The sequence below is a fragment of the Myxine glutinosa genome, chromosome 4 (assembly GCF_964187855.1).
Source record: "Myxine glutinosa chromosome 4, kmMyxGlut1.1, whole genome shotgun sequence".
Classification (NCBI taxonomy): domain Eukaryota; kingdom Metazoa; phylum Chordata; class Myxini; order Myxiniformes; family Myxinidae; genus Myxine; species Myxine glutinosa.
In genome coordinates this window covers 80,727,950-80,753,222 of record NC_136264.1, presented here as the reverse complement: position 1 = coordinate 80,753,222, position 25,273 = coordinate 80,727,950, and the positions used below count along the sequence as shown (strand labels likewise).

At 42.6% G+C, this 25,273-nt stretch overlaps 1 protein-coding gene across 5 annotated transcripts in view; it reads left to right on the top strand.

The window, feature by feature from the left end:
- Positions 1-1,175: 1,175 nt before the first annotated feature.
- LOC137424922 (SID1 transmembrane family member 1) overlaps positions 1,176-25,273 on the top strand; it is a 132,406-nt gene continuing 108,308 nt past the window's right edge. The window contains exons 1-6 of one of the 5 annotated variants that reach the window (XM_078776074.1): positions 1,198-1,267; positions 1,349-1,447; positions 10,546-10,667; positions 17,377-17,535; positions 17,683-17,728; positions 19,107-19,208. In XM_078776074.1, coding sequence (XP_078632200.1) covers positions 17,423-17,535; positions 17,683-17,728; positions 19,107-19,208 — 261 coding nt within the window. In that variant the 5' untranslated portion in view covers positions 1,198-1,267; positions 1,349-1,447; positions 10,546-10,667; positions 17,377-17,422. Of the gene's footprint in view, positions 1,448-10,545; positions 10,668-16,475; positions 16,960-17,376; positions 17,536-17,682; positions 17,729-19,106; positions 19,209-25,273 lie in introns of those variants that run through there. The other 4 variants (XM_078776073.1, XM_068112823.2, XM_068112822.2 and 1 more) reach the window with 4 other exon arrangements.

The window sequence follows — 25,273 nt, the reverse complement described above, 5'->3', positions numbered from 1 at the left end:
CGCTGTGATGAAAACCCCTCAAACAACTGTCAGTTAAATCACTAAACCTCCAGAGTGCAGGGTGAAAGTATCATAATGAACCGTTCGCAGAAGTCTTTGATAGCAGAATTACAAAGGCTACACTGCAAGATGGAAACCTCACATCAGCACCAAAAATAGAAAGGCCACATTATAATTTTCCAAGAAGTAAGAGGTGAGCCAGTAGAGTTCGGGAACAAAGTTTTATGGACAGATGAGACCACGATAAACCTTTACCAAAGCGATGGAAGGGCGAAAGTGTGGAGAAAGGAAGGAACTGCAGATGATCCAAAGCATACTAAATCTCATCTGTGAAGCATGGTGGAGGTAGTGTCATGACTTGGAGTTGCATCGTTGCCTCTGGAACTGGTTCACACATCTTTATTGATGAGGTAACTAATGATGGCAGCAGCAGAATGAATTGGGATGTGTACAGAAACATTTTGTCCGCCTATGTACAAGAAAATGCCTCCAAACTCATTGGGAGATGCTTCACCAAGCAGCAAGGGAATGATCCAAAATACACTGCTCAGGCAACCAAGGAGTTAATCAAGGGAAAGTGCAAGGTTTTAGACTGGCTAAGTCAATCTCTTGATTTAAATCCAATGGACCATGCGATTCACTTGCTGAAGAGGAGACTCAAGTCAGAAACCCCCAAAACAAACAACAACTGAAAATGGCTGTAGTAACGGCTTGGCAAAGCATCTCAAAGGAAGATACCAAGAGGTTGGTGACGTCACTGGGTCACAGGCTCGATGGAGTTATTGTATGTAAGGGATATGCAACCAAATACAAACTATTGAACTACTTAAATTTACTTTAGGTTAATTTGTTCCAATACTTATGCTTACCTAAAATGGGTGGGCGGGGGCAGAAAAGTGCTATTATTCTACAATGGTAAAACATATATGCACAGAAATACCAAGAAATAAAAGCTGTTCTTTGGTACTCCTGCCTCATATTCATATTTTGATCTCAAATCCAAATTTCTTGATTATATAGCAATAATAACAAATTTGACTTCACTGTTCCAATATTCATGGAGGGCACCATACCACTACGCAACAATTCCAAGGGAGTTCTATGGTTTGAAGGAATGTTTACATGAACCACAGTATTGAGAAAGACCATAATTACAAAATCATTTGTTCCTTATTAGTCCGATTCTGGGAAATGGGGTTTCTGGTGGCATTTCCTCCTTTTTAATACAAGAACTTCATGCGAACAGTAGCATCAAGAAATTCACTGGGTAATGATGGTGGGTTGGAGTCGCATGTGTTTCATGGTCTTTGTAGCTCTTTCACCTTTACTTTCTTCCTGCTACACACAGCAGGTTATTAAGGCAAAGCTGGGAAGTGTCTACAATGGCCGCGCATGCAACAGGAATTCCTGCAATTCCGAGTTCATTTACGAGATACCAGCAAGTGAAGTAAGTACAAAATAATTTTAATACAAAATAACAAACTAATGTAAACTCTTTAACCATGACATTTTGTGGTACTTTAGGAAATACTGTACCAGTTTCTCAAACTCGGTTAACATTTTAGAAAATCAATGCACTTGCAGGATAATATGGTGCTTTCTGTTTGATGTTGACAGTTTTAGTTCATAATATATGATGCTCTAAGAAGTGAGAATTAAGCTATTATATTGGCAGTTTAGTTTCTTAAAAGAGATGAATTAGTCAGGTGAGTACTTGAAAATTTTGGAGCCTTTTCCACCAGTCGGATGTAGCATAAGTACGTATATCTCTGAGCTACTTGGCTCCCAGCATTGCATTGAACAGCACTGTTTCTCTTGGAGGAGAGAGGAATTGGGAAGGGAGTGGGTGCCATTTTCATTCAGGATGACAGTTTATATAGTGGGGCAGCTTAGCACCGAATTTCAAAGGGATGGGGACATGCCGGATAAAAGCACCAAAATTTTATCAGGCAATCTTCAGGGTCTCAGCTATGATTCTATAACCGGCGCCAAGCGATACGACCACTCTTATTTGAAATTTTTTATTATTTGTGAATTTGTTTTTGAAAATTTTGGAAAAAACTTTTTGTTTTGGTTTTTGGAAAAGAAATGTTTTTATTACAGAAATGATAATCTTTTCCGAACATTTTGGTGTAATTGTTTTTAAAATCGAACTTCTAGAAGTATTTTAAAACAATATTTGAAAATTAGGTGTCTCGGGTGCATTTCCTCAATTTTGAAAATTTCTTGGAAAATTCTTGGAAATTTCTTTGAAAATTTGTTTTTGGGGTTTTTGGAAAAGAAATGTTTTTATTGCAGAAATGAGAATCTTTTCCGAACATTTTGGTGTAATTGTTTTTAAAATCGAACTTCTAGAAGTATTTTAAAACAATATTTGAAAATTAGGTGTCTCGGGTGCATTTCCTCAATTTGGAAATGGTTCTTGCAGAGTTTTGTGGTTCTTGCACAAGTATACCAATGAGGTCTGACTTCTTTCCTTGGCGCAGTTTTCCGCTTTCAGATAGAGAAGGGGGGTGCGGATGATTTTCATGCTGGAAGAAGGTTCCCATATCTGTATCCCTGTTCTGAGCAACTATGTACAGACGAGAGAAGAGGTCTTTCATCTTTCAACAGGGAAACATCCTCTGACTGCTTCCTCTTCCTCTTGGATGGTGACCTGAAGAGAGGCAATGAGTTCCTCTTCACAGGCTCATGGATGGACTGCCTTCGTTCAGTGATGATAGCCTTGTTGTAGCTGTCGTACTGAGCCTTTCCCACTTCTTCTATGGTATGCACAGTGTTGGCCACAGATTCTTCAATCACATGCCACGTGTCGAGTGCAATCAGCTCGCTTCCTTCATCTAGGAACGGGTTGCTCATCTCATTGATAACTTGAATAAGGCCCAGTGTTTGCTCGTGAAATGTCTTCTGCGCAGACAGACCTTCTTCGTGGTGCTGGCGTTCATCTTCTGAGATGGCAGTGTACTCCCGCTCAAACTCAGTGAGAATGCGTGCCTGCTCAGGTCCGGCGATCATCCACTTCTTGAAGTCTGGTGGGTTTTCAGTCAGGCCGACTGCTCCTCCAGGGCCCTTCACAAGCTCATTATTTTGTTCATGGGCTTGGTCGATCGGAATGCTGGATAACCTTCTGGCTGTCTTCTGAACAACCCAGTTGCCTCTGACAATAAACTCCTCTTCGATTGTTGGAGGGAGGCTCTCCGTGTCGCAGATGTGGTTCGGGACCCATCTGGCATAATTATGGTGGTCAAGTGCGAAGAACCATGGTGCCAGGGCTTTCAGAGACTCGACATACAGGGGAAAGTCTCTTTCTCTGTGAGCGCGAACGAAGGTGAGTCCCAGGAGCTCAATCCTCAGGATGGTGTCCCAGTACTGAAAGGTTGGACTCTTCGTGATCATGCTTTGTTTCCAGTCCTCTTCTGTCCTATCTTCAGTTGCTGCACCAGCAGCTCCTTTCAGGTAGGCATCATTTTGCAGCTTGGAGAGTGCCAGAGCACTGACCTGGTGGGCATGCCTGGTTCTCGTCAGGTGTGATGCCTTCAGGAAGGATTCAGCTGTGCCAGCAGAGGCTATGCCTGCCTGGTTTATTGCTGTCGCCCATCCAGATCCGTCTAGGTAGTCTCCAAGTGTCTTCCACACCGCCATCTCCAGGTGGAGTCCGCCGAACATGACAACATACTGGTCTTCACCGTGTGTGGTAGGCCAGTGTCACTGAATGAACTTGGCAAGCGCATACAGCGGAGCATCCATTGCTATTATTGGAATCTGTCCAGGGTTCAGGAACTGTGTAGATTCACGGATGACATCCATTCCATGCTTGATCATTGCAGGTGTGGCTGCCTTCTCATTGAAGAGAGGCAGAAGTTGAGTGATGGCAGCTTCTACTTCTTGAGCAGGACTGTTTTGAAACGAGGCATGGTAGGCGGACCAGTCTATACAATCTCCCTTGACCACCTCTTCTTTTGCCATGCAACATATAGCAACATATAGCAGATATAATTTCAACATATAGCAGATTTAATATAATATGCATGTAATTAAATAAAATATATATAAATGTCTATTGTGCATGCATCTTGCTGTTCGGATCGTTTGGCGCCGGTTCTAGAATTGAAGCTTAGATGCTGAGGAAATGCACCCGAGACACCTAATTTTCAAATATTGTTTTAAAATACTTCTAGATGTTCGATTTTTAAAACAATTACACCAAAATGTTCGGAAAAGATTCTCATTTCTGCAATAAAAACATTTCTTTTCCAAAAACCAAAAAAAAAAAAATTTCCAAATTTTTTTCCAAATTGAGGAAATGCATCTGAGACACCTAATTTTCAAATATTGTTTTAAAATACTTCTAGATGTTCGATTTTAAAAACAATTACACCAAAATGTTCGGAAAAGATTCTCATTTCTGCAATAAAAACATTTCTTTTCCAAAAACCCCAAAAATGTTTTTTTCCAAAATTTTCAAAATTTTTTTTCACAAATAATAGAACATTTCAAATAAGAGTGGTCGTATCGCTTGGCGCCGGTTATAGAATCATAGCTGGGGCCCTGAAGATTGCCTGATAAAATTTTGGTGCTTTTATCCGGCATGTCCCCATCCACTACTGGGGCGAGATTAGAATTCAAACTAGATAGTTCAGAGGTGTGCGTGCGTACCTCTAATCTATTCTACCATGCCGATCGTCATCTGTATCTAAAACTGCTTTAAGTGCTCACTTATAACCAAGTCTCAAATGACTTCCCTGTTCTGGGCCCAATGCCTTTGCTTATTCTTTTATTTCTCCTGCCTGGCTACTCTCGGATTGCTCAACTAACGGCTCTTGCTACGGCTGCAGTTCCTTCTGCTGACTATTCCATGTTAGCCCAGTGGATAAGTGATTGTTTTTGGCCACAATCATTCAAATTGTGAAATAAGTATTGCACTTGTAATTTTTCCAAATTTTGTAATTCCTAATTTCAAATTTTCCAAATTTCAAATTTATTAAATACTTATTTCATAAAATATTTATTAAATACTGATATTAAATACTGATATTTAAAAATAATATTAAAATACTGATATATTAAATATTAAATTAATATATAAAATATTAAAATACTGATATTTATCTTAATAAATAATTAATGATTAATAATGATTAATATGATTAAATATTAAATAATAATGAATATCTTATTGATATAAAATACTGATAATATTAAAATACTGATATGATATTAAATACTGATATTTATTTTATTAAATATTTATTAAAATGAAATATATTTAATACTGATATTAAATACTGATACTTTAAAATAATATTAAAATACTGATATCTTAAATTAATATTAAAATACTGATATTTATCTTATTAAATAATTAATGATTAATAATGATTGATGAATGAATGAATGAATGATTGTTTTAAGGCCATTTTTCCCCGCTACAGCAGGGGTTAGCCTTGCGGGTCCCATGACAATCATGGTTCCCTGTTTGAGGTAATGTTTTTATGGCCGGATGCCCTTCCTGGCGCCAACCCTTGGTCGCCTCTTACGATGCGCAGGGATACGGTGTACCTATTCTAAGCCGGGGTACACACCGGGATCATTCATCCCAGCAAGCTGGTACTCAATTTGCCGACCTCGGAAGGATGACAGGCTGAGTCAACCCCCCTGGTGTTAATTTAGCGATCAGACCGGGATTCGAACGCAGGATCCTAGGATCCCAAGCCAGCACCCTAACCGCTAAGCCAACACCAGGCTGATTAATAATGATTAATATGATTAAATATTAAATAATAATGATTATCTCATTGATATAAAATACTTATAATATTTAAATACTGATATGATATTAAATATTAAATACTGATATTTATTTTATTAAATATTTATTAAATACTGATATTAAATACTGATACTTAAAAATAATATTAAAATACTGATATATTAAATATTAAATTAATATTAAAATATTAAAATACTGATATTTATCTTAATAAATAATTAATGATTAATAATGATTAATATGATTAAATATTAAATAATAATGAATATCTTATTGATATAAAATACTGATAATATTAAAATACTGACATATTAAATATTAAATACTGATATTTATTTTATTAAATATTTATTAAATAAAATATATTTAAATACTGATACTTTAAAATAATATTAAAATACTGATATATTAAATTAATATTAAAATACTGATATTCATCTTATTAAATAATTAATGATTAATAATGATTAATATGATTAAATATTAAATAATAATGATTATCTCATTGATATAAAATACTGATAATATTAAAATACTGATATGATATTAAATATTAAATACTGATATTTATTTATTAAATAAAATATATTTAAATATTTATTAATTAATATTTATTTAATAAAATATTTATATTATTAAATATTTATTAAATACTTATTTAAATACTTATTTAAATTTATTAAATATTTATTAATAATTTTTTCCCAAATTTTGTAAAATTTTTATTTTCTTGTCATTCCAAGTTTTGCACTTGTTCTTTTGGGTCCCTTTTTCAGAAAAAAACGTTAGCCACATAAATATCCAAGATGGCTGCCATTTTCAAGGTGGCTGCCAATGATGGCTTTGAATTACACCTTTTGCATAAAAATTGGCAGAATTGCACAATTTGAATGATATTGGGGTCAATTTACATGTATTAAATGTGCAGATACTGATTTTGCAATTTCTGCCCTCTCAAATGAATTATTTCATTATTTCTGGTTAGCTTCATGAAATTGCTTGTTATTTTTATTTGGAGACTGGATTAAGAGACACAAACTACAAAGCCCAAGCTCACAGTTTCAGTTCTGGTATCTTGCTCTGGCGATGGAACTGAATGACTGTACCAGTTCTCTCACTGGTACAGTCATTCAGAGAAGCCAGCTTTGCACTGTACTTCACTCGGAGTTTATACACAGTGGCTTATCATATTCACCTTAGAGACTTGCTGTCTTTCGAGTAACATCATCCACACCTGGCCAGGGACTTTCCAAATGGGAACTTTGTTGTACACAATTAAATCTGGCAAGGAGCTCTCAGCAATGGCCATTGATCAGGCCCATGAACAAGCTAATGCGGTCATCAAAGGTGACAGGGGAGCATTTGGCTTGACTAAGGATCTATCAGCCCTCATAAGGTGGATGGTTGCCGTCCCTGAAGTGAGCCACTTGTTTGCTCAGTTTGAATCTCAATATGCAACAAAATGTACCAACCACCATGAACGAAGACAGCAGACGCGTAAATTATTTCTTGAGAAAGTAGACAAACTTACAACAGCAATGCAAGAATGAGTAAACCTTTCCAGGAAGAGTCAGGTGACTTGCTCACTTTAGGCCCGAAAGATATTGCCCAGCCTAGTGATGCTGAAATGGTTGGCAAATGCTATCATAATCACTTCCTTGTTGACAAGATAACTGAGATAAACACATCAACTATTGTCATCATAACAAAGGGAGAGAATGTCATCAGTAGTCAAAACGCCAACTTCGAGAATATGGCTCCTTGTACCGTACCATGAAGAAGCAGATATTCACATCTTTGTCCATACCAGGCATGCAGCAATGGTGGAAAACAAGGCCTTTGTGATCAAAGCAAATGACACAGATCTTGTCAAAGCAATTGCTGCTCTCTCATCCCGGAAACAGCTTGGATTGCACACGATATGGATTATCTTTGGTCAGGGATGATCCAGACTGAGAGGGATTGCATACTTCTGCAATTGGCCCAGACAAAACGAGCAGAATCCTCTTCTTTCATCCTTTCACATTGTGATGTAATATCTGCCTTCCATTGTGAAAGAAAAAAGTCTGCGTGGCCGCCATGGGATGTGTGCCATCGCATCAGATGTCGTCACTAAGCTCAGCCAATATCCACCAACAGCTATTGTTTCAGAAGACAGACATTATAATGTTTATACCATATAATTGCATGTGTTGTATATGTAAATAAACATTCATGTTGAAATAAACATTTAGATTGAGTTCATTGCTTTTAATCTCAATTAAAATTCTGTAATTGTTTTTTATATTTTTTTATACATAATCGAGGCTCGTGAAAGAGCTAACATTTATCACACAAACAAGTCAAACAGACAAACAAACAAAGTATATAAAAAGGGGAGCGGTAGACAAGATGGGGAGAGAAGGGGAAGCACATAAACAAAACATTTGAGAGCAGGGACATCGGGAATGTGTGGGAGGGAGAGGGCTTGGGGGGAGGAGGCGTGGGAAGGGGGGGGGGGGGGAGGTGGGAGAAGTATAAAACACAAGGACACCAAGGAATTCCAGGAAAGAGGTTGGTATTTCAAAAAAGTGGATTTGGGGTGAAATTAGTGGTGGTAGAAAAGATCAAGGTTTTGGATGGGGGAAGGTAAGAGATGGTGGTGAACAGCTGTTTTAAAGACCTGGAGGGAGGAGTGGGATTGAAGAGAGTGAGGGAGTTTGTTCCAGAGGCGGGAGAAAAGAGGAATGAAGGAGTCAAGGTGAGCAGAGATTATTGATTTTGGCAGTTTAACCATAAGGGGGTTGCAGGCAGATCTTGTGCGACCTGTAGGAATATTTAGGGGACAGAGCCGAGAGAGAGCTGGAGGAGCAAGGCCGGAGAGGAGTCGGTAGAAGACAGAAAGACCACCAACCTGCCTGCGGTGAGTAAGTGAAAGGCCCTCGGAGGTAGCTTCATCACGGGAGATTCCAATGATTCTGAACGCTTTGGTTTCAACAGCGTGAAGACGAGCTAGGTGTGAGGCAGGAGCACCGGCCCAGAGGGGAGAACAGTATTCCATTGAGCTGCGGATGAAAGCCTTGTATGTGGTGAGGAGCTCAGGTGTGCCAAGGAAGGACTTCGCACGACGGAGGATGCCCAGTCGGCGACTGGCTTTGGAGGCCAGATTTGAAATGTGGTTTTCCCAAGAAAGATCATGGCAGATAGTGAGACCCAAAAGCTTGAGTGACAAAACTTCTTGAAGAGGATTATTCAGAAAGTGGATGTGAGGGTTTTGCAGTCGGTCTTTTCGGAGAGACATTGTAAGAGTGTGAGATTTGTCAGGATTGAAAGACATGTTCCACTTGTTTGCCCAGTCTGTGATTTTGTCACAGACTTATGTGACTCAGGATTTTGTCACAGAATTTATTTGTAATCTAAATGATAGTTGAGATTGATGCCTCAACACCAGTCATACTCGCATGACAGTACAAATGTTACATTGAAAGTTGCATAATTTCCATCAAAGGTACCAAAAATGGTAAAAGGAAGTATCGGAGAGCTTTGAAAGGTGCAAAATCAAATTCAGCTTTATTAAAACCATGTGAATAGACACCAAGATCATTCAAATTGAACAACTTTGTCAATTCTTAGGTGGATAACCATCATTGGCAGCCATCTTGGAATTTTAGGTGGTAACATTTTTTTACCCCGAGGACGCGAATTTTTGAACACGAATGGGAAAATGAACCTGTAATTTAGCAGTACTTTGGCTCTGAATTTGTGCTGACCATGCATGCGCAGAAAGGAGTGAGATAATTTTCTTACTCTGCCTGCCTGTCTGGCAGTCAAACAAAATTAAAAATCATTCCAAACAGGAAACTTACTGTTTTTAATGACGTCATAAAGAACACAAACAACAGGCACGAAGAACTAACGTAACGTGTTAAATAAGGTGGTGTAAAAACCGCTGCATCAATTGTGGCAAACTTTCTGAGTTTTCTTTATATAACGTATAAAATCTTTCTTTTATTTCAATTGAATTATATACTTGAACACTGCAGAACACAAATCACCTTTTAACGCTTTCAAAACCCTTCTGTTTAGCAGTACTTGGCCAAAATATTACGGCACTTTACGTCATCACCGCCAATCAAATTTACCGAGTTGTAGACCACACACGTGTCCTTGTTTCTCAAGACAGCTGGGACGATGTGTTCTAAATTGACCCAAGAAGAACGTACATGCAAACGTTGGTGCTTGTATCGCCATTTGAATGGTAGTTTAATTTACCTGCTGGGCTCGGTCTAAAAAACAAGTCGTCATTGGACAATAATAATTGTCATAATTAGACAGTTCTTTCTATTTCAATGTGTGTGCATGCTATTGGGATGCTGACAATATTGTTGACTAATTTTCTTTAAAATCTGGGAACTCATTAGTTGCTGGTGCAATAGCAGCTTATCTTTCAGATATACAGATAAAGACAAACAACAACTGTTTGAAACTCAGTACATGATTAAAACTGATGAGAAAAAGAGTGTTTTTGAATGTATACCCTGTAAAACCTCCTCAGTCCTGCTCTTCATCCACAGTGCATCTTTGTCCTTTGCTTTTCGCCTTTGCTCCTTGTGTACCTGTTTTGCGTCTTTGTTATCTCACTCTTCAGTGAGCCTTGATCTTTGTGGCAAAGGAGCTAATATGCACACAGTTGCTATGCTAACGATTTTTTTTGTTGTTTTACCACCACAAACATCAATTCTATTGTTTTCCATATTTTGTCCGAAAATGCATCATGTATAGTTATTTTATTGCAGAATATAACATCAGTGAGAATCCACACAGTACTTCCCAACGCAACGAACCATTCGTTGATTTTCTTGGCCAAATGGAGGGATGTGGTCCAAACATGGCAACTTCCTGTCCTTCTGAGAGCACGGTAACTCTTTCCACATTAAAATGCACATTAACACGCTTTACAGAAACGTAGATGTTGGTGGAATATTGCTCTTCAGCAAAATGTCTCACCCATATTTGACAATCATTCACGACACTGGCATTCATTCTCGATGTTTGTGTTTTTTACCCAGAATGGCTGTCCCTTGTTTACCCAGAATGGCTGTCCCTTGTTTACCCAGAATGGCTGTCCCTTGTTTACGCAGAATGGCTGTCCCTTGTTTACCCAGAATGGCTGTCCCTTGTTTACCCAGAATGGCTGTCCCTTGTATACCCAGAATGGCTGTCCCTTGTTTACCCAGAATGGCTGTCCCTTGTTTACCCAGAATGGCTGTCCATTGTTTACCCAGAATGGCTGTCCCTTGTTTACGCAGAATGGCTGTCCTTTGTTTACCCAGAATGGCTGTCCCTTGTTTACGCAGAATGCCTGTCCATTGTTTACCCAGGATGGCTGTCCATTGTTTACCCTGAATAGCTGTATATTGTTTACCCTGAATGGCTGTTCATTGTTTACCTGAATGGCCGTCCATTGTTTACCCTGAATAGCTGTATATTGCTTACCCAGAATGGCTGTCCCTTGTTTACCCAGAAAGGCTGTTCATTGTTTACCCAGAATGGCTGTCCCTTGTTTACCCAGAAAGGCTGTTCATTGTTTACCGTGAATGGCTGTCCATTGTTTACCCAGAATGGCTGTCCATTGTTTACCCAGAATGGCTGTCCCTTGTTTACCCTGAATGGCTGTCCATTGTTTACCCAGAATGGATGTCCATTGTTTACCCAGAATGGCTGTCCCTTGTTTACCCAGAATGGCTGTCCATTGTTTACCCAGAATGGCTGTCCCTTGTTTACCCAGAATGCCTGTCCATTGTTTACCCAGAATGGCTGCCCATTGTTTACCCTGAATAGCTATATATTGTTTACCCTGAATGGCTGTTCATTGTTTACCCTGAATGGCTGTTCATTGTTTACCCTGAATGGCTGTCCCTTGTTTACCCAGAATGGCTGTTCTTTGTTTACCCAGAATGGCTTTTCATTGTTTACCCAAAATGGCTGTCCCTTGGTTACCCAGAATGGCTGTCCATTGTTTACCCTGAATGGCTGTTCATTGTTTACCCAGAATTGCTGTTCATTGTTTACCCAAAATGGCTGTTCATTGTTGACCCAGAATTGCTGTTCATTGTTCACCCAAAATGGCTGTCCCTTGTTCACCCAGAATGGCTGTCCCTTGTTTACCAGAATGGCTGTCCCGTGTTTACCCAGAATGGCTGTCCCTTGTTTACCCTGAATGGCTGTAGATTGTTTACCCTGAATGGATGTTCATTGTTTACCCAGAATTCCTGTTCATTGTTTACCCAGAATGGCTGTCCCTTGTTTACCCAGAATGGCTGTTCATTGTTTACCCAGAATTGCTGTTCATTGTTTACCCAGATTGGCTGTTCATTGTTTACCCTGAATGGCTGTTGATTGTTTGCCCAGATTGGCTGTTCATTGTTTACCCAGAATGGCTGTTCATTGTTTACCCAGAATTGCTGTTCATTGTTTACCCAGATTGGCTGTTCATTGTTTACCCAGATTGGCTGTTCATTGTTTACCCAAAATGCCTGTTCATTGTTTACCCAGAATGGCTGTTCATTGTTTACCCTGAATGGCTGTTCATTGTTTACCCAGATTGGCTGTTCATTGTTTACCCAAAATGCCTGTTCATTGTTTACCCAGAATTGCTGTTCATTGTTTACCCCGAATGGTTGTTCATTGTTTACCCAGACTGGCTGTTCATTGTTTACCCAGAATTGCTGTTCATTGTTTACCCAGAATGACTGTTCATTATTTACCCAGAATGGCTGTTCATTGTTTACCCAGAATTGCTGTTCATTGTTTACCCAGAATGACTGTTCATTATTTACCCTGAATGGCTGTTCATTTTACCCAGATTGGCTGTTCATTGTTTACCCAGAATGGCTGTTCATTGTTTACCCCAAATGGCTGTTCATTGTTTACCGAGAATGGCTGTTTATTGTTTACCCAGAATGGCTGTTCATTGTTTACCCAGAATTGCTGTTCATTGTTTACCCAGAATGACTGTTCATTATTTACCCAGATTGGCTGTTCATTGTTTACCCAGAATTGCTGTTCCTTGTTTACCCAAATTGGCTGTTCATTGTTTACCCAGATTGGCTGTTCATTGTTTACCCAGAATGGTTGTTCATTGTTTACCCAGAATGGCTGTTCATTGTTTACCCAGAATGGTTGTTCATTGTTTACCCAGAATGGCTGTTCATTGTTTACCCAGAATGGTTGTTCATTGTTTACCCAGAATGGCTGTTCATTGTTTACCCTGAATAGCTGTATATTGTTTACCCAGAATGGCTTTTCATTGTTTACCCAAAATGGCTGTCCCTTGTTTACCCAGAATGGCTGTCCGTTGTTTACCAGAATGGCTGTCCCGTGTTTACCCAGAATGGCTATCCCTTGTTTACCCTGAATGGCTGCAGATTGTTTACCCTGAATGGCTGTTCATTGTTTACCCAGAATTGCTGTTCATTGTTTACCCAGATTGGCTGTTCATTGTTTACCCTGAATGGCTGTTGATTGTTTGCCCAGATTGGCTGTTCATTGTTTACCCAGAATGGCTGTTCATTGTTTACCCAGAATTGCTGTTCATTGTTTTCCCAGATTGGCTGTTCATTGTTTACCCAGATTGGCTGTTCATTGTTTACCCAAAATGCCTGTTCATTGTTTACCCAGAATTGCTGTTCATTGTTTACTCTGAATGGCTGTTCATTGTTTACCGAGATTGGCTGTTCATTGTTTACCCAAAATGCCTGTTCATTGTTTACCCAGAATTGCTGTTCATTGTTTACTCTGAATGGCTGTTCATTGTTTACCGAGATTGGCTGTTCATTGTTTACCCAAAATGCCTGTTCATTGTTTACCCAGAATTGCTGTTCATTGTTTACCCAGAATGACTGTTCATTATTTACCCTGAATGGCTGTTCATTGTTTACCCAGATTGGCTGTTCATTATTTACCCTGAATGGCTGTTCATTGTTTACCCAGATTGGCTGTTCATTGCTTACCCAGAATTGCTGTTCATTGTTTACCCAGATTGGCTGTTCATTGTTTACCCAGATTGGCTGTTCATTGTTTATCCAGATTGGCTGTTCATTGTTTACCCAGAATGGTTGTTCATTGTTTACCCAGAATGGCTGTTCATTGTTTACCCAGAATGGTTGTTCATTGTTTACCCAGAATGGCTGTTCATTGTTTACCCAGAATGGCTGTTCATTGTTTACCCAGAATGGTTGTTCATTGTTTACCCAGAATGGCTGTTCATTGTTTACCCAGAATGGTTGTTCATTGTTTACCCAGAATGGCTGTTCATTGTTTACCCAGAATGGTTGTTCATTGTTTACCCAGAATGGCTGTTCATTGTTTACCCAGAATGGCTGTTCATTGTTTACCCAGAATGGTTGTTCATTGTTTACCCAGAATGGCTGTTCATTGTTTACCCAGAATGGCTGTTCATTGTTTACCCAGAATGGCTGTTCATTGTTCACCCAGAATGGCTGTTCATTGTATACCCAGAATTGCTGTTCATTGTTTACCCCAAATGGCTGTCCCTTGTTTACCCAGAATGGCTGTCCCTTGTTTACCCAGAATGGCTGTCCCTTGTTTACCTAGAATGGCTGTCCCTTGTTTACCGAGAATGGCTGTCCCTTGTTTACCCAGAATGGCAGTCCCTTGTTTACCCAGAATGGCTGTTCATTGTTTACCCAGAATAGCTGTGCATTGTTCACCCAGAATTGCTATTCATTGTTTACCCTGAATGGCTGTTCATTGTTTACCCAGAATTACTTCAGATTGTTTACCCTGAATGGCTGTTCATTGTTTACCCTGAATGCATGTTCATTGTTTACCCAGAATGGCTGTCCCTTGTTTACCCAGAATGGCTGTCCCTTGTTTACCCAGAATGGCTGTTCATTGTTCACCCAGAATGGCTGTCCCTTGTTTACCCAGAATGGCTGTTCATTGTTTACCCAGAATGGCTGTCCCTTGTTTACCCAGAATGGCTGTCCCTTGTTTACCCAGAATGGCTGTCCATTGTTTACCCCGAATGGCTGTTCTTTGTTACCCAGAATGGCTGTCCATTGTTTACCCCGAATGGCTGTTCTTTGTTTACCCAGAATGGCTGTCCATTGTTTACCCAGATTTGCTGTTCATTGTTTACCCAGATTGGCTGTTCATTGTTTACCCAGAATGGGTGTTCATTGTTTACCCTGAATGGCTGTAGGTTGTTTACCCTGAATGGCAGTCCCTTGTTTACCCAGAATGGCTGTTCATTGTTTACCCAGAATAGCTGTGCATTGTTCACCCAGAATTGCTATTCATTGTTTACCCTGAATGGCTGTTCATTGTTTACCCAGAATTACTGCAGATTGTTTACCCTGAATGGCTGTTCATTGTTTACCCTGAATGGCTGTTCATTGTTTACCCAGAATGGCTGTCCCTTGTTTACCCAGAATGGCTGTTCATTGTTTACCCTGAATGGCTGCAGATTGTTTACCCTGAATGGCTGTTCATTGTTTACCCTGAATGACTGTTCATTGTTTACCCAGAATGGCTGTCCCTTGTTTACCCAGAATGTCTGTCCCTTGTTTACCCAGAATGGCTGTCCCTTGTTTACCCAGAATGGCTGTCCCTTGTTTTCCCAGAATGGCTGTCCCTTGTTTACCCAGAATGGCTGTTCATTGTTCACCCAGAATGGCTGTCCCTTGTTTACCCAGAATGGCTGTTCATTGTTTACCCAGAATGGCTGTCCCTTGTTTACCCAGAATGGCTGTCCATTGTTTACCCAGAATGGCTGTCCATTGTTTACCCCGAATGGCTGTTCTTTGTTACCCAGAATGGCTGTCCATTGTTTACCCCGAATGGCTGTTCTTTGTTTACCCAGAATGGCTGTCCATTGTTTACCCAGATTTGCTGTTCATTGTTTACCCAGATTGGCTGTTCATTGTTTACCCAGAATGGGTGTTCATTGTTTACCCTGAATGGCTGTAGGTTGTTTACCCTGAATGGCTCTAGGTTGTTTACCCTGAATGGCTGTTCATTGTTTACCCAGAATTGCTGTTCATTGTTTTCCCAGAACGGCTGTCCATTGCTTACCCAGAATTGCTGTTCATTGTTTACCCAGAATGGCTGGAGATTGTTTACCCAGAATGGCTGTCCCTTGTTTACCCAGAATGGCTGTTCATTGTTTACCCAGAATGGCTGTCCCTTGTTTACCCAGAATGGCTGTTCATTGTTTACCCAGAATGGCTGTCCCTTGTTTACCCACAATTACTGTTCATTGTTTACCCAGAATTGTTGTCCATTGTTCACCCCGAATTGTTGTCCATTGTTTACCCCGAATGGCTGTTCATTGTTCACCCAGAATTGCTATTCATTGTTTACCCAGAATGGCTGTTCATTGTTTCCCCAGAATGGCTGTTCATTGTTTCCCCAGAATGGCTGTTCATTGTTTCCCCAGAATGGCTGTTCATTGTTTCCCCAGAATGGCTGTTCATTGTTTCCCCAGAATGGCTGTCCATTGTTTACCCAGAATTGCTGTTCATTGTTTACCCAGAATTGCTATTCATTGTTTACCCAGAATGGCTGTTCATTGTTTCCCCAGAATGGCTATTCATTGTTTACCCAGAATGGCTGTCCATTGTTTACCCAGAATGGCTGTCCATTGTTTACCCAGAATGGCTGTTCATTGTCTACACCAGATGGCTGTCCATTGTTTACCCAGGACTTTGTTACCTCTGCACGTGCCTGCATGATCATTCCCTCTCTTGGCCTTGGACTTTGTTCACTCAGCACGTGTCTGCATTATTATTCTCTCTCTTGGTCTTGGACTTTGTTCACCTCGCACGTGCCTGCATTACTCTCGCTTGGCCTTGGACTTTGTTGGCTGTGCACGTGGGCTCTAGGCCAGACCCTCTCACAGGCCTCTGCACATGATTCACTCTCTTGGCCGGTCTCTCCCTGCTCTCTGTTGGCTGCTGGATTCCCTCTTGGTGCACGTGTGCATGACTTGGACTCTTTCTGCACGTGACTCCTCGCCTGCTCGTGTTCGTGCGTGGATCGACTTTGCCTGCTCGTGGTCGTGCTGGGGATCACCTATGCCTGCTCGTGTCATGCTGGGGGTCGACTTTGCCTGCTCATGGTCGTGCTGGGGATCGCCTATGCCTGTTCGTGTTGGGGACTGCCATTTGCCTACCTGGTGCTCGTTGGTGAGCTCAAAACAAAGGCCGTCGTGAGGGGAAGCATCTGGTAAAATCGTAACCATTTTGCTAACTACATTGAAATCAGAATCATTGAAATCTCCCGCAATGAAGCTATCTGGGGATGAGATGTGTGGGTCGCTTCTGCGAGATCGATCGGCTATCTCATGCCGCGGGCTTGTTCGAGAGAACTCTCTGGGGCTATACAACAACAACAACAACAACAACAATTTGGGTTTGTAGAAGAAGGGGCATCAACAATCCAAAGACTTGATGATGATACTTTTTCTAAGATTCCTGTTTAGTTTTCTATAACCCAATAATATAACAAAGGCTGTAAATGTGCTCTCTAGCTATGACGAGGTTCTGGAAGATAACACATGATGGATGTTGTAACTTGGAAAAATGCTAACTTACCTGTTGCAGTGAAAAACATGTTCATTACCGGAGTCTGAAGATCACTTTGATTAATATGGAGCTTGTCGAGGGAAAGAGCGAGGAAATACATATTTGGGTCTCGGGGAATGGGGCAAATCCTGTCCCTTTTCATCTTCAACTTAAACCTGCCCAAAATTTTATCCTCCGGTAGGACAAACTGCATTACTGCATTATTTATAATCTCAAATTTGATTCTGTATTTAAAAAGTACTTTTTGACATTATTGTAATTAACATTACACGTTTTCTTGTTGTTTTTTTTTGTACAATTCTCTACCTTCCTTTGAATACAAAGGTTGAATCATACAATTACCACCTCCGTCACAACATCAGAGCCTCAGGTGAGTTTTGCTTTTCATGCTTCTAACTTCCATCAATTAAGGTGAATATATGTTTATACTTTGTAACATGATACATACACTACGTGACCAAAAGTATGCGAACACCCCTCTTAATTAGTGGATTCGGCTATTTCAGCCACACCCATTGCTGACAGGTATATATAATCAAGCGCACAGCCATGCAATCTCCATAGACAAACATTGGCAGTAGAATGGGCTGAACTGAAGAGCTCAGTGACTTTCAATGTGGCACCGTCATAGGATGCAACCTTTCCGACAAGTCAGTTCGTCAATTTTTTTTCGTCAATTTTCAATTTTCCGACAAGCCCTGCTAGAGCTGCCTTGGTCAACTGTAAGTGCTGTTATTGTCAAGTTGAAATGTCTAGGAGCAACAACAGCTCAGCCGCAATGTGGTAGGCCACACAAGCTCACAGAACGGGACTGCCGAGTGCTGAAGAGCGTAGCACGTAAAAATCGTCTGTCCTCAGTTGCAACGCTCACTACCGAGTTCCAAACTGTCTCTGGAAGCAACGCCAGCACAACAACTGTTCGTCGGGAGCTTCATGAAATGGGTTTCCATGGCGGAGCAGCCGCACACAAGTCAAAGATCACCATGCGCAATGCCAAGCGTCGGCTGGAATGGTGTAAAGCTCGCCGCCATTGGACTCTGGAGCAGTGGAAACACGTTCTCTGGAGAACTTCACCATCTGGCAGTCCGACAGACAAATCTGGGTTTGGTGGACGCCAAGAGAACACTACCTGCCCGAATGCATAGTGCCAACTGTAAAGTTTGGTGGAGGAGGAATAATGGTCTGAGGCTGTTTTTCATGGTTTGGGCTCGTCCCCTTAGTTCCAGTGAAGGGAAATCTTAATTTTTCTACAGCATACAATGACATGCATTGGTCTTCCCTGAAAAATGGCCTCTAAAGGTGGTTTTTTATACAATGACATGCAAATAACTTGACTGGCCTTCACAGAGCCCTGACCTCAACCCCATCAAACACCTTTGGGATGAATTGGAACGCTGACTGCGAGCCAGGCCTAATCACCAAACATCAGTGCCTGACCTCACCAATGCTCTTGTGGCTGAAGGGAAGCAAATCCCTGCAGTAATGTTCCAACATCTCGTGGAAAGTCTTCCCTGAAGAGTGGAGGCTGTTATAGCAACAAAGGGGGGACTAACTCCATATTAATGCCCATGATTTTGGAATGAGATATTCTATGTTCGGCTGTCCGCATACTTTTGGTCATGTAGTGTATGTATGTAATTTGCTGATGAGTTTACTCGAGGACCACTTATTGTTCATTTCTTTGAAACTTTTGCAGTTCGTATTTTATGTCATGACTCATGACTGTTTTGTTATTTTCTCATTGTCAGCTCTTTTCATATCGATCGACCAATGATACATCAGATATTATGATGAAAGTGAATTCCAATTCAAGTTCACTCTGTGGTGCTATGGTAGTGTCAAAAGCACAGGTAAATGTGATATTTCGCCAATTTCTTAAGGAATGCTATCATTATTGAACGAATATCATTTTGTTTTAAAGATTGTTACGGCCACGGGTTTCGGGTGTACTACGATGGAGAATCCCTGGTTATCCTTCAACTTACCGGGCCTTAGGCTACCGAGCACAAATAACGTCATACCACGGCAGGTTGTTAGCCAACCGCGAATGCCAATTGGTCTCAGGGTTCTCTGCCATTTACCTGTAGGACGTGACTTACTTTCCAATCGGGGAACACACCATCAGCTATGCACCAATGTTATCTTAATTAGATCTTAATTAGGGAGGCTGGGCTTACCTGCTTGGTGCATGCCAGACCGTAATGAGCCAATTAATTGGGGAATTATATATCTCCCAGTCCAACCTAATGTGCGAACAGCGCTGGATCAGTGGAGGAAAGAACAAACACTGACAGATTGGAAAGGAACGTCAACAAGGGATTTATTATTCATAAAACAGGGATAATTATGGGGGGAGGGAACTCAAGGACTTTAATGTTTGAGGGGGGTGGGGGGAGAGGGACACGCAATGCACTCAGCATGGTGACAGGATTTATGTCTTGCACAGAGCTCCATTCCACCAGCCTTGCCCCACAGTTTGGCTCTGCTCTGCCTGGCTTCATCCCGTCTGTCCTCCTGCAATGAGGTCACCTCCTCCAGGATCTGCATGAGCTGATCGTCCTTGTGGTCGCTTTCCCTCCCCTCCCCGTTATCTCTCTTGTTGCCTCAACCACACATCTCTCGGTCTCTCTTTGCCTGTGGAAAACCATGTGTTTATACAGTGGCTTGTGCTGTACGTCATGTGGCTTACGGGAAATATGCGGAGGTTTTGCCAGTTGTTTTTACGGGAACTTTTACGGGTTTGTTGATCTGGAGAAAGCATTCGATAGGGTTCCACGCAAAGTATTGACATGGGCATTGAGGAAGTTAGGAGTGGAGGAATGGTTGATCAGAGTAGTGATGGCAATGTACAAAAGAGCGCGCACAGCTGTAAGGACGAAGGACGGGAACAGTGGTGAGTTTGAGGTGAAGGTGGGAGTGCATCAGGGGTCGGTACTAAGTCCACTACTATTTGTAGCTGTGATGGAGGTGCTGGCTCAGAACGTAAAGGAGGGTTTACCGTGGGAGCTGTTGTATGCAGATGATCTGGTGTTGATTGCGGAAAGTATGGATGGACTGAAGGAAAAGATGAACAAGTGGAAGGAATGTATGGAGACAAAAGGTCTGAAGGTGAATATCGGAAAGACGAAGGTGATGGCAAGTGGTAAAGCTCGTCTTCACGCTGTTGAAACCAAAGCGTTCAGAATCATTGGAATCTCCCGCGATGACGCTATCTCCGAGGGCCTTTCACTCAATCACCGCAGGCAGGTTGGTGGTCTTTCCGTCTTCTACCGACTCCTCTCCGGCCTTGCTCCCCCAGCTCTCTCTGGGCTCTGTCACCCAAATATTCCTGCAGGTCACACAAGATCTGCCTGCAACCCTCTTATGGTTAAACTGCCAAAATCAAGACTCTCTGCTCACCTTCACTCCTTCATTCCTCTTTTCTCCCGCCTCTGGAACAAACTCCCTCACTCTCTTCAATCCCACTCCTCCCTCCAGGTCTTTAAAACAGCTGTTCACCACCATCTCTTATCTTCCCCAATCCAAAGCCTTGATCTTTTCTACCCCTGCTAATTTCACCCCAAATCCACTTTTTTGAGGTGACTTTTGACTTCTTTCCTGGAAGTCCTTGGTGTCCTTGCGTTTTGTACCTATCCTGCATCCCCCCAGGGCCTCTCCCTCCAAAAACATCTCCCGATGTCCCTGCTCTCAAATGTTGTGTTTGTGTGCTTCCTCCCCTTCTCTCCCCATCTTGTCGACCGCTCCCCTTTTTATATACTTTGTTTGCTTGTTTGTTTGATTTGTTTGTTTGATAAATGTTAGCTCTTTCACAAGCCTCGACTCTGTATACAAAAAACAAACAAACAAAAAAAAAAGCATGTGGCGAGGTGGAAAGAACTGGGAATTGGCCCTGTGCTGTGTGTAGGAAGGGTGTCGGAGTGAACTCCATTCAATGTACAATGTGCGCTGAGTGGGTTCATCAAAAATATAGTGGTCTGAGAGGGTCATTAACCAGTGTGGCAGCTACATTCAAATGTAAGGTGTGCACAGAGGGAGCTGCAGATGGAGGAAATGTTGAGTTGGATCTTGGAGACGGCGTGAAGCTGGAAGGTGTGAAAACATTTTGCTACCTCGGAGACATGCTGAATGGAGAAGGTGGATCAGACTCGGCAACGTTTGCTCGAGTGAGATGTGCATGGAATAAGTTTCGGGAACTGCGTGGCATGCTGATGAGGAGGGGAGTGTCGTTGAAGCTGAAGGGAAAGGTGTATGCTGCATGTGTGAGAAGTGTTATGATTTATGGGAGTGAGACATGTGTTACATATTTATGTGAATGTATGTGAATTACCATTCAGGTCTTTGCTTATCCGTGTGTAGTATATTAAGTTGTGGTGTAGTTGTTGTGGTTGGAGGGTCAGGAGCCCTTCGGAACCAGTGGCCGGAAACGGAAGTGGCCGGAAACGGGAGAAGAAAAGACACGAGGAGAAAAGGACGGGGATTCTTCTTCCTCGCCCCGCGACGACGAGAAGGTGGAATCGACCTTGCGCTGCGCGGAACAAAGAGGCGTTCCGAAACCCGTTTGGCGAGAGGAGTTACCTGGACGCGTAATTACCTTTTGACACGTCAAGTCCCCGTGAGTTCGTGCACGGAACCAAGCGGTCGCACGTGGGGCCGCGCGCGCGCGTTGCAAACCGCTCTTGGTTTGGCCCCGTCTACAAGGACGCGTACGGGTCGCACGTTGAGCCTCGCTCGCGTTGCAAACCGCGTTTGGTTTTTGCCCCGTCTACAAGGACGCGTACGGGTCGCACGTGGAGCCTCGCTCGCGTTGCAAACCGCGTTTGGTTTTGCCCCGTTGCTTGGCAAGGAGGTGCGCTGCAACAGCTGTCCCCGGTACGAGACGGCACGTTGGAGCACGTCCGCCCGGGGTTCGTTCAACCGCCCGTGTGCGGAGACAAGAGACATTGTGGGAGACATTGACCACGGAGGGAGTCAGGAGTGGGGCTCACGTGAGGAATATATAAGATGGCCATCTTAGAGTTTGTGTAGATGAGTATACCTTTGTAATATTGACTGTGCATTGTTGATGGTTGTTGATTGCTCAAAGAATATATTATTGATTATTCCGGATCCTTGGTGTGGGGTTTCTTCTTGACCGGAATTCATATTGATTGCGTTACGAAAGCGAATAAACCATATATCTTTCTGGCGGGGTCCCTCCCACGGTCCGGGGGATCACCCAGACCAGGTAGTTACCGGGAGGACCACGTAACAGAATTGGGGGCTCGTCCAAATTACGATTTGCGGTTTCGCAATTGGGTCTACGTCCGGGATTTAAAATTGTATAAAATAATAAAATAATAATTTTTATTAATTAAAATTTATTAATTAATTATTAATTGGTAATATTTTTTTTTTTTTGGAGAAATTGGGGTAACACCGAGTGAGGCACAGTTCCGAGCGTTGCTAAAGTCGGACCTCTTGAAATTGGCCAAACATTTTAACTTGGAGGTCCGAACTAATTTGAGGAAAGCAGAAAAGGAAAGAGCAGAAGAAGAAAGGAAAGCAGAAAAGGAAAGAGCAGAAGAAGAAAGGAAAGCAGAAAAGGAAAGAGCAGAAGAAGAAAGGAAAGCAGAAAAGGAAAGAGCAGAAGAAGAAAGGAAAGCAGAAAAGGAAAGAGCAGAAGAAGAAAGGAAAGCAGAAGAGAGGAGAGAAGAGAAACAAGCAGAGGAAAGGAGAGTGGAACGAGAACTCCAGGAAAGGATGAAAACAGAGGAAAGGAAAGCAGAAGCAGAGGAGAGAAAAGCGGAAAGGGAATTAAAGGAACGTGACATGGAGCTTCAGCAAGAAATCAAATTCAAGGAGCTGGAGTTAATGAGAGAACGGGGAGAGGCACCACCCTTGCTGACGGGGTCGACACCTAACCAGAAAACCTGGGATGTGGGCAGACATGTGAGGCTGGTTCCACCGTTCAGTGAAAAAGAAGTCGCAAAATTTTTTCCACACTTTGAGAAAGTGGCTCGACAATTAAACTGGCCGGAGGAGGCATGGACCATACTCGTGCAAAGTGTGCTGGTGGGGAAAGCTCAGGAAATTTATTCGGCCCTACCAATGGACCAATGTGCAGATTATGAGGTACTGAAGAAGCACATCCTCAAAGCCTATGAGTTGGTTCCGGAAGCTTACAGGCAAAAATTCAGGAATGCCAGGAAGAGAGAGAGTGAGACCCATGTGGAGTTTGCCAGAGTGAAAGAAAACATGTTTGATCGGTGGTGTGAGTCAAAAGGAGTCGGGAAAGACTTCGAGAAATTGCGGGACTTGATCCTGGTGGAGGAATTCCAGCAGTGTGTCCACGAGGACATCAAAGTGTACCTGCAGGAAAAGAAGGTACCAAAGTTGTGGGACGCAGCCACCATGGCAGATGATTATGCCTTAACCCACCGAATAGGGGTCCACGAACCTAACTCCTCGCCTAGATCTCCGCAGGGGAGGTGGGGAACAGCAGGTGCGGAGAACGACCATACATGGCGGCGGCCTCGAGAGGATTATGGGGACAACTATGATACCCCACCGGTTCGAAATCGGAGGGATGAGGGCCCAAGACAAACTTATAGTTCGGGGGGCCCGAGGCAGACCACGAGTTTTTCCTCCGGGCCTACTTGCGCTTTTTGCAAGAAACCTGGACACTTGATGTCCAGTTGTTACCGCATGAAAAGCGAAGACCCAGAGCGGAGTCCGACGACTACGACTCCAAACGCAATGGCCATTGTGAGAAATCGCCATCAAAAGGGTTACCAACCCTTTATTTCAGAGGGGTTTGTGTCACGGGATGGAGCCTCGACTAACCGGAAACCGGTTAGGATATTGAGGGACACAGGGGCACATCAATCTTTAATGCTTGAAGGCATTTTGCCATGGTCCGAGGAGACGGCAACGGGGGATAGTGTTCGTTTACAGGGGATCGGGGGCGGTGTTAGTGCTCCCCTTCATGTCATCCATTTGGAGTCCGATTTGGTGTCAGGACCGGTCACCGTCGGTTTACAAGCCACGCTTCCTGTAGAGGGTGTATCTGTGGTTATTGGGAATGATTTGGCCGGGGGTCAAGTTTATGGTAACCTGAGGGTTGGTAAAGAGCCCAGCAGGGAAAATAACGCCACACCAGCTCGGGATGGCGACAAAAGTGCCAAGTTATTTGTAGGGGGACTGAACTCCAACACAGAGGAAGAAGTTCTGACCTCTGTCTTCAACAGATATGGGCCGCTGGTGGAAGTGCGGTTGGTAAGAGACTGGGAAACGCAACAGTCAAGAGGGTTCGGCTTTGTCACGTTTGCCAGCACAAAAGACGCCAGAGAGGCAGAGAAGAATTGGAATGGCAAGGATTTGGAGGGTCGGACCATAACAGTAGGGAAGGCATTTCGTAGGCGTCGAGAGGTCTACAGGAGAGGACAACTGGGCGGTAGTTTTGGTGGTGGCCGAGAAGGAGACCGCTATTCATGGGACTACAGGGACCAGTGGTCCCACCCTAATTATTAGGGAAGTTCTGAGAAGTTGAAGCACTGAAGGCGGCGGAGCCGCCGAGCCAAGATTCCTACACGAATTAACCGTGAACGCCGTTCCTAAAGGCGTCCAGGTAGTGAACTTTCATGCACGGACTAACCGTGAACTCCACGTTCCTCAAGGCGCCCATGTAGAGAACTTTCCTGCACGGACTAACCGTGAACTCCGCGTTCCTAAAGGCATCCATGTAGTGAATACTCGGCTTGGCCTCCCGGAAAAGGTGCTATCGAGTTGCTTAACTTTGGATCTTTGATCAACCCTTAACCTTCATTCCCAAGATACGGACGGGCCAAGTCAGAGGGTCCTGAGATGGAGTTTGATTTGGCAGGGACAAGGTCGTTGTTGGTACTTAGTCCAGAGGGAGTAATCTGGAGGGGTTGGG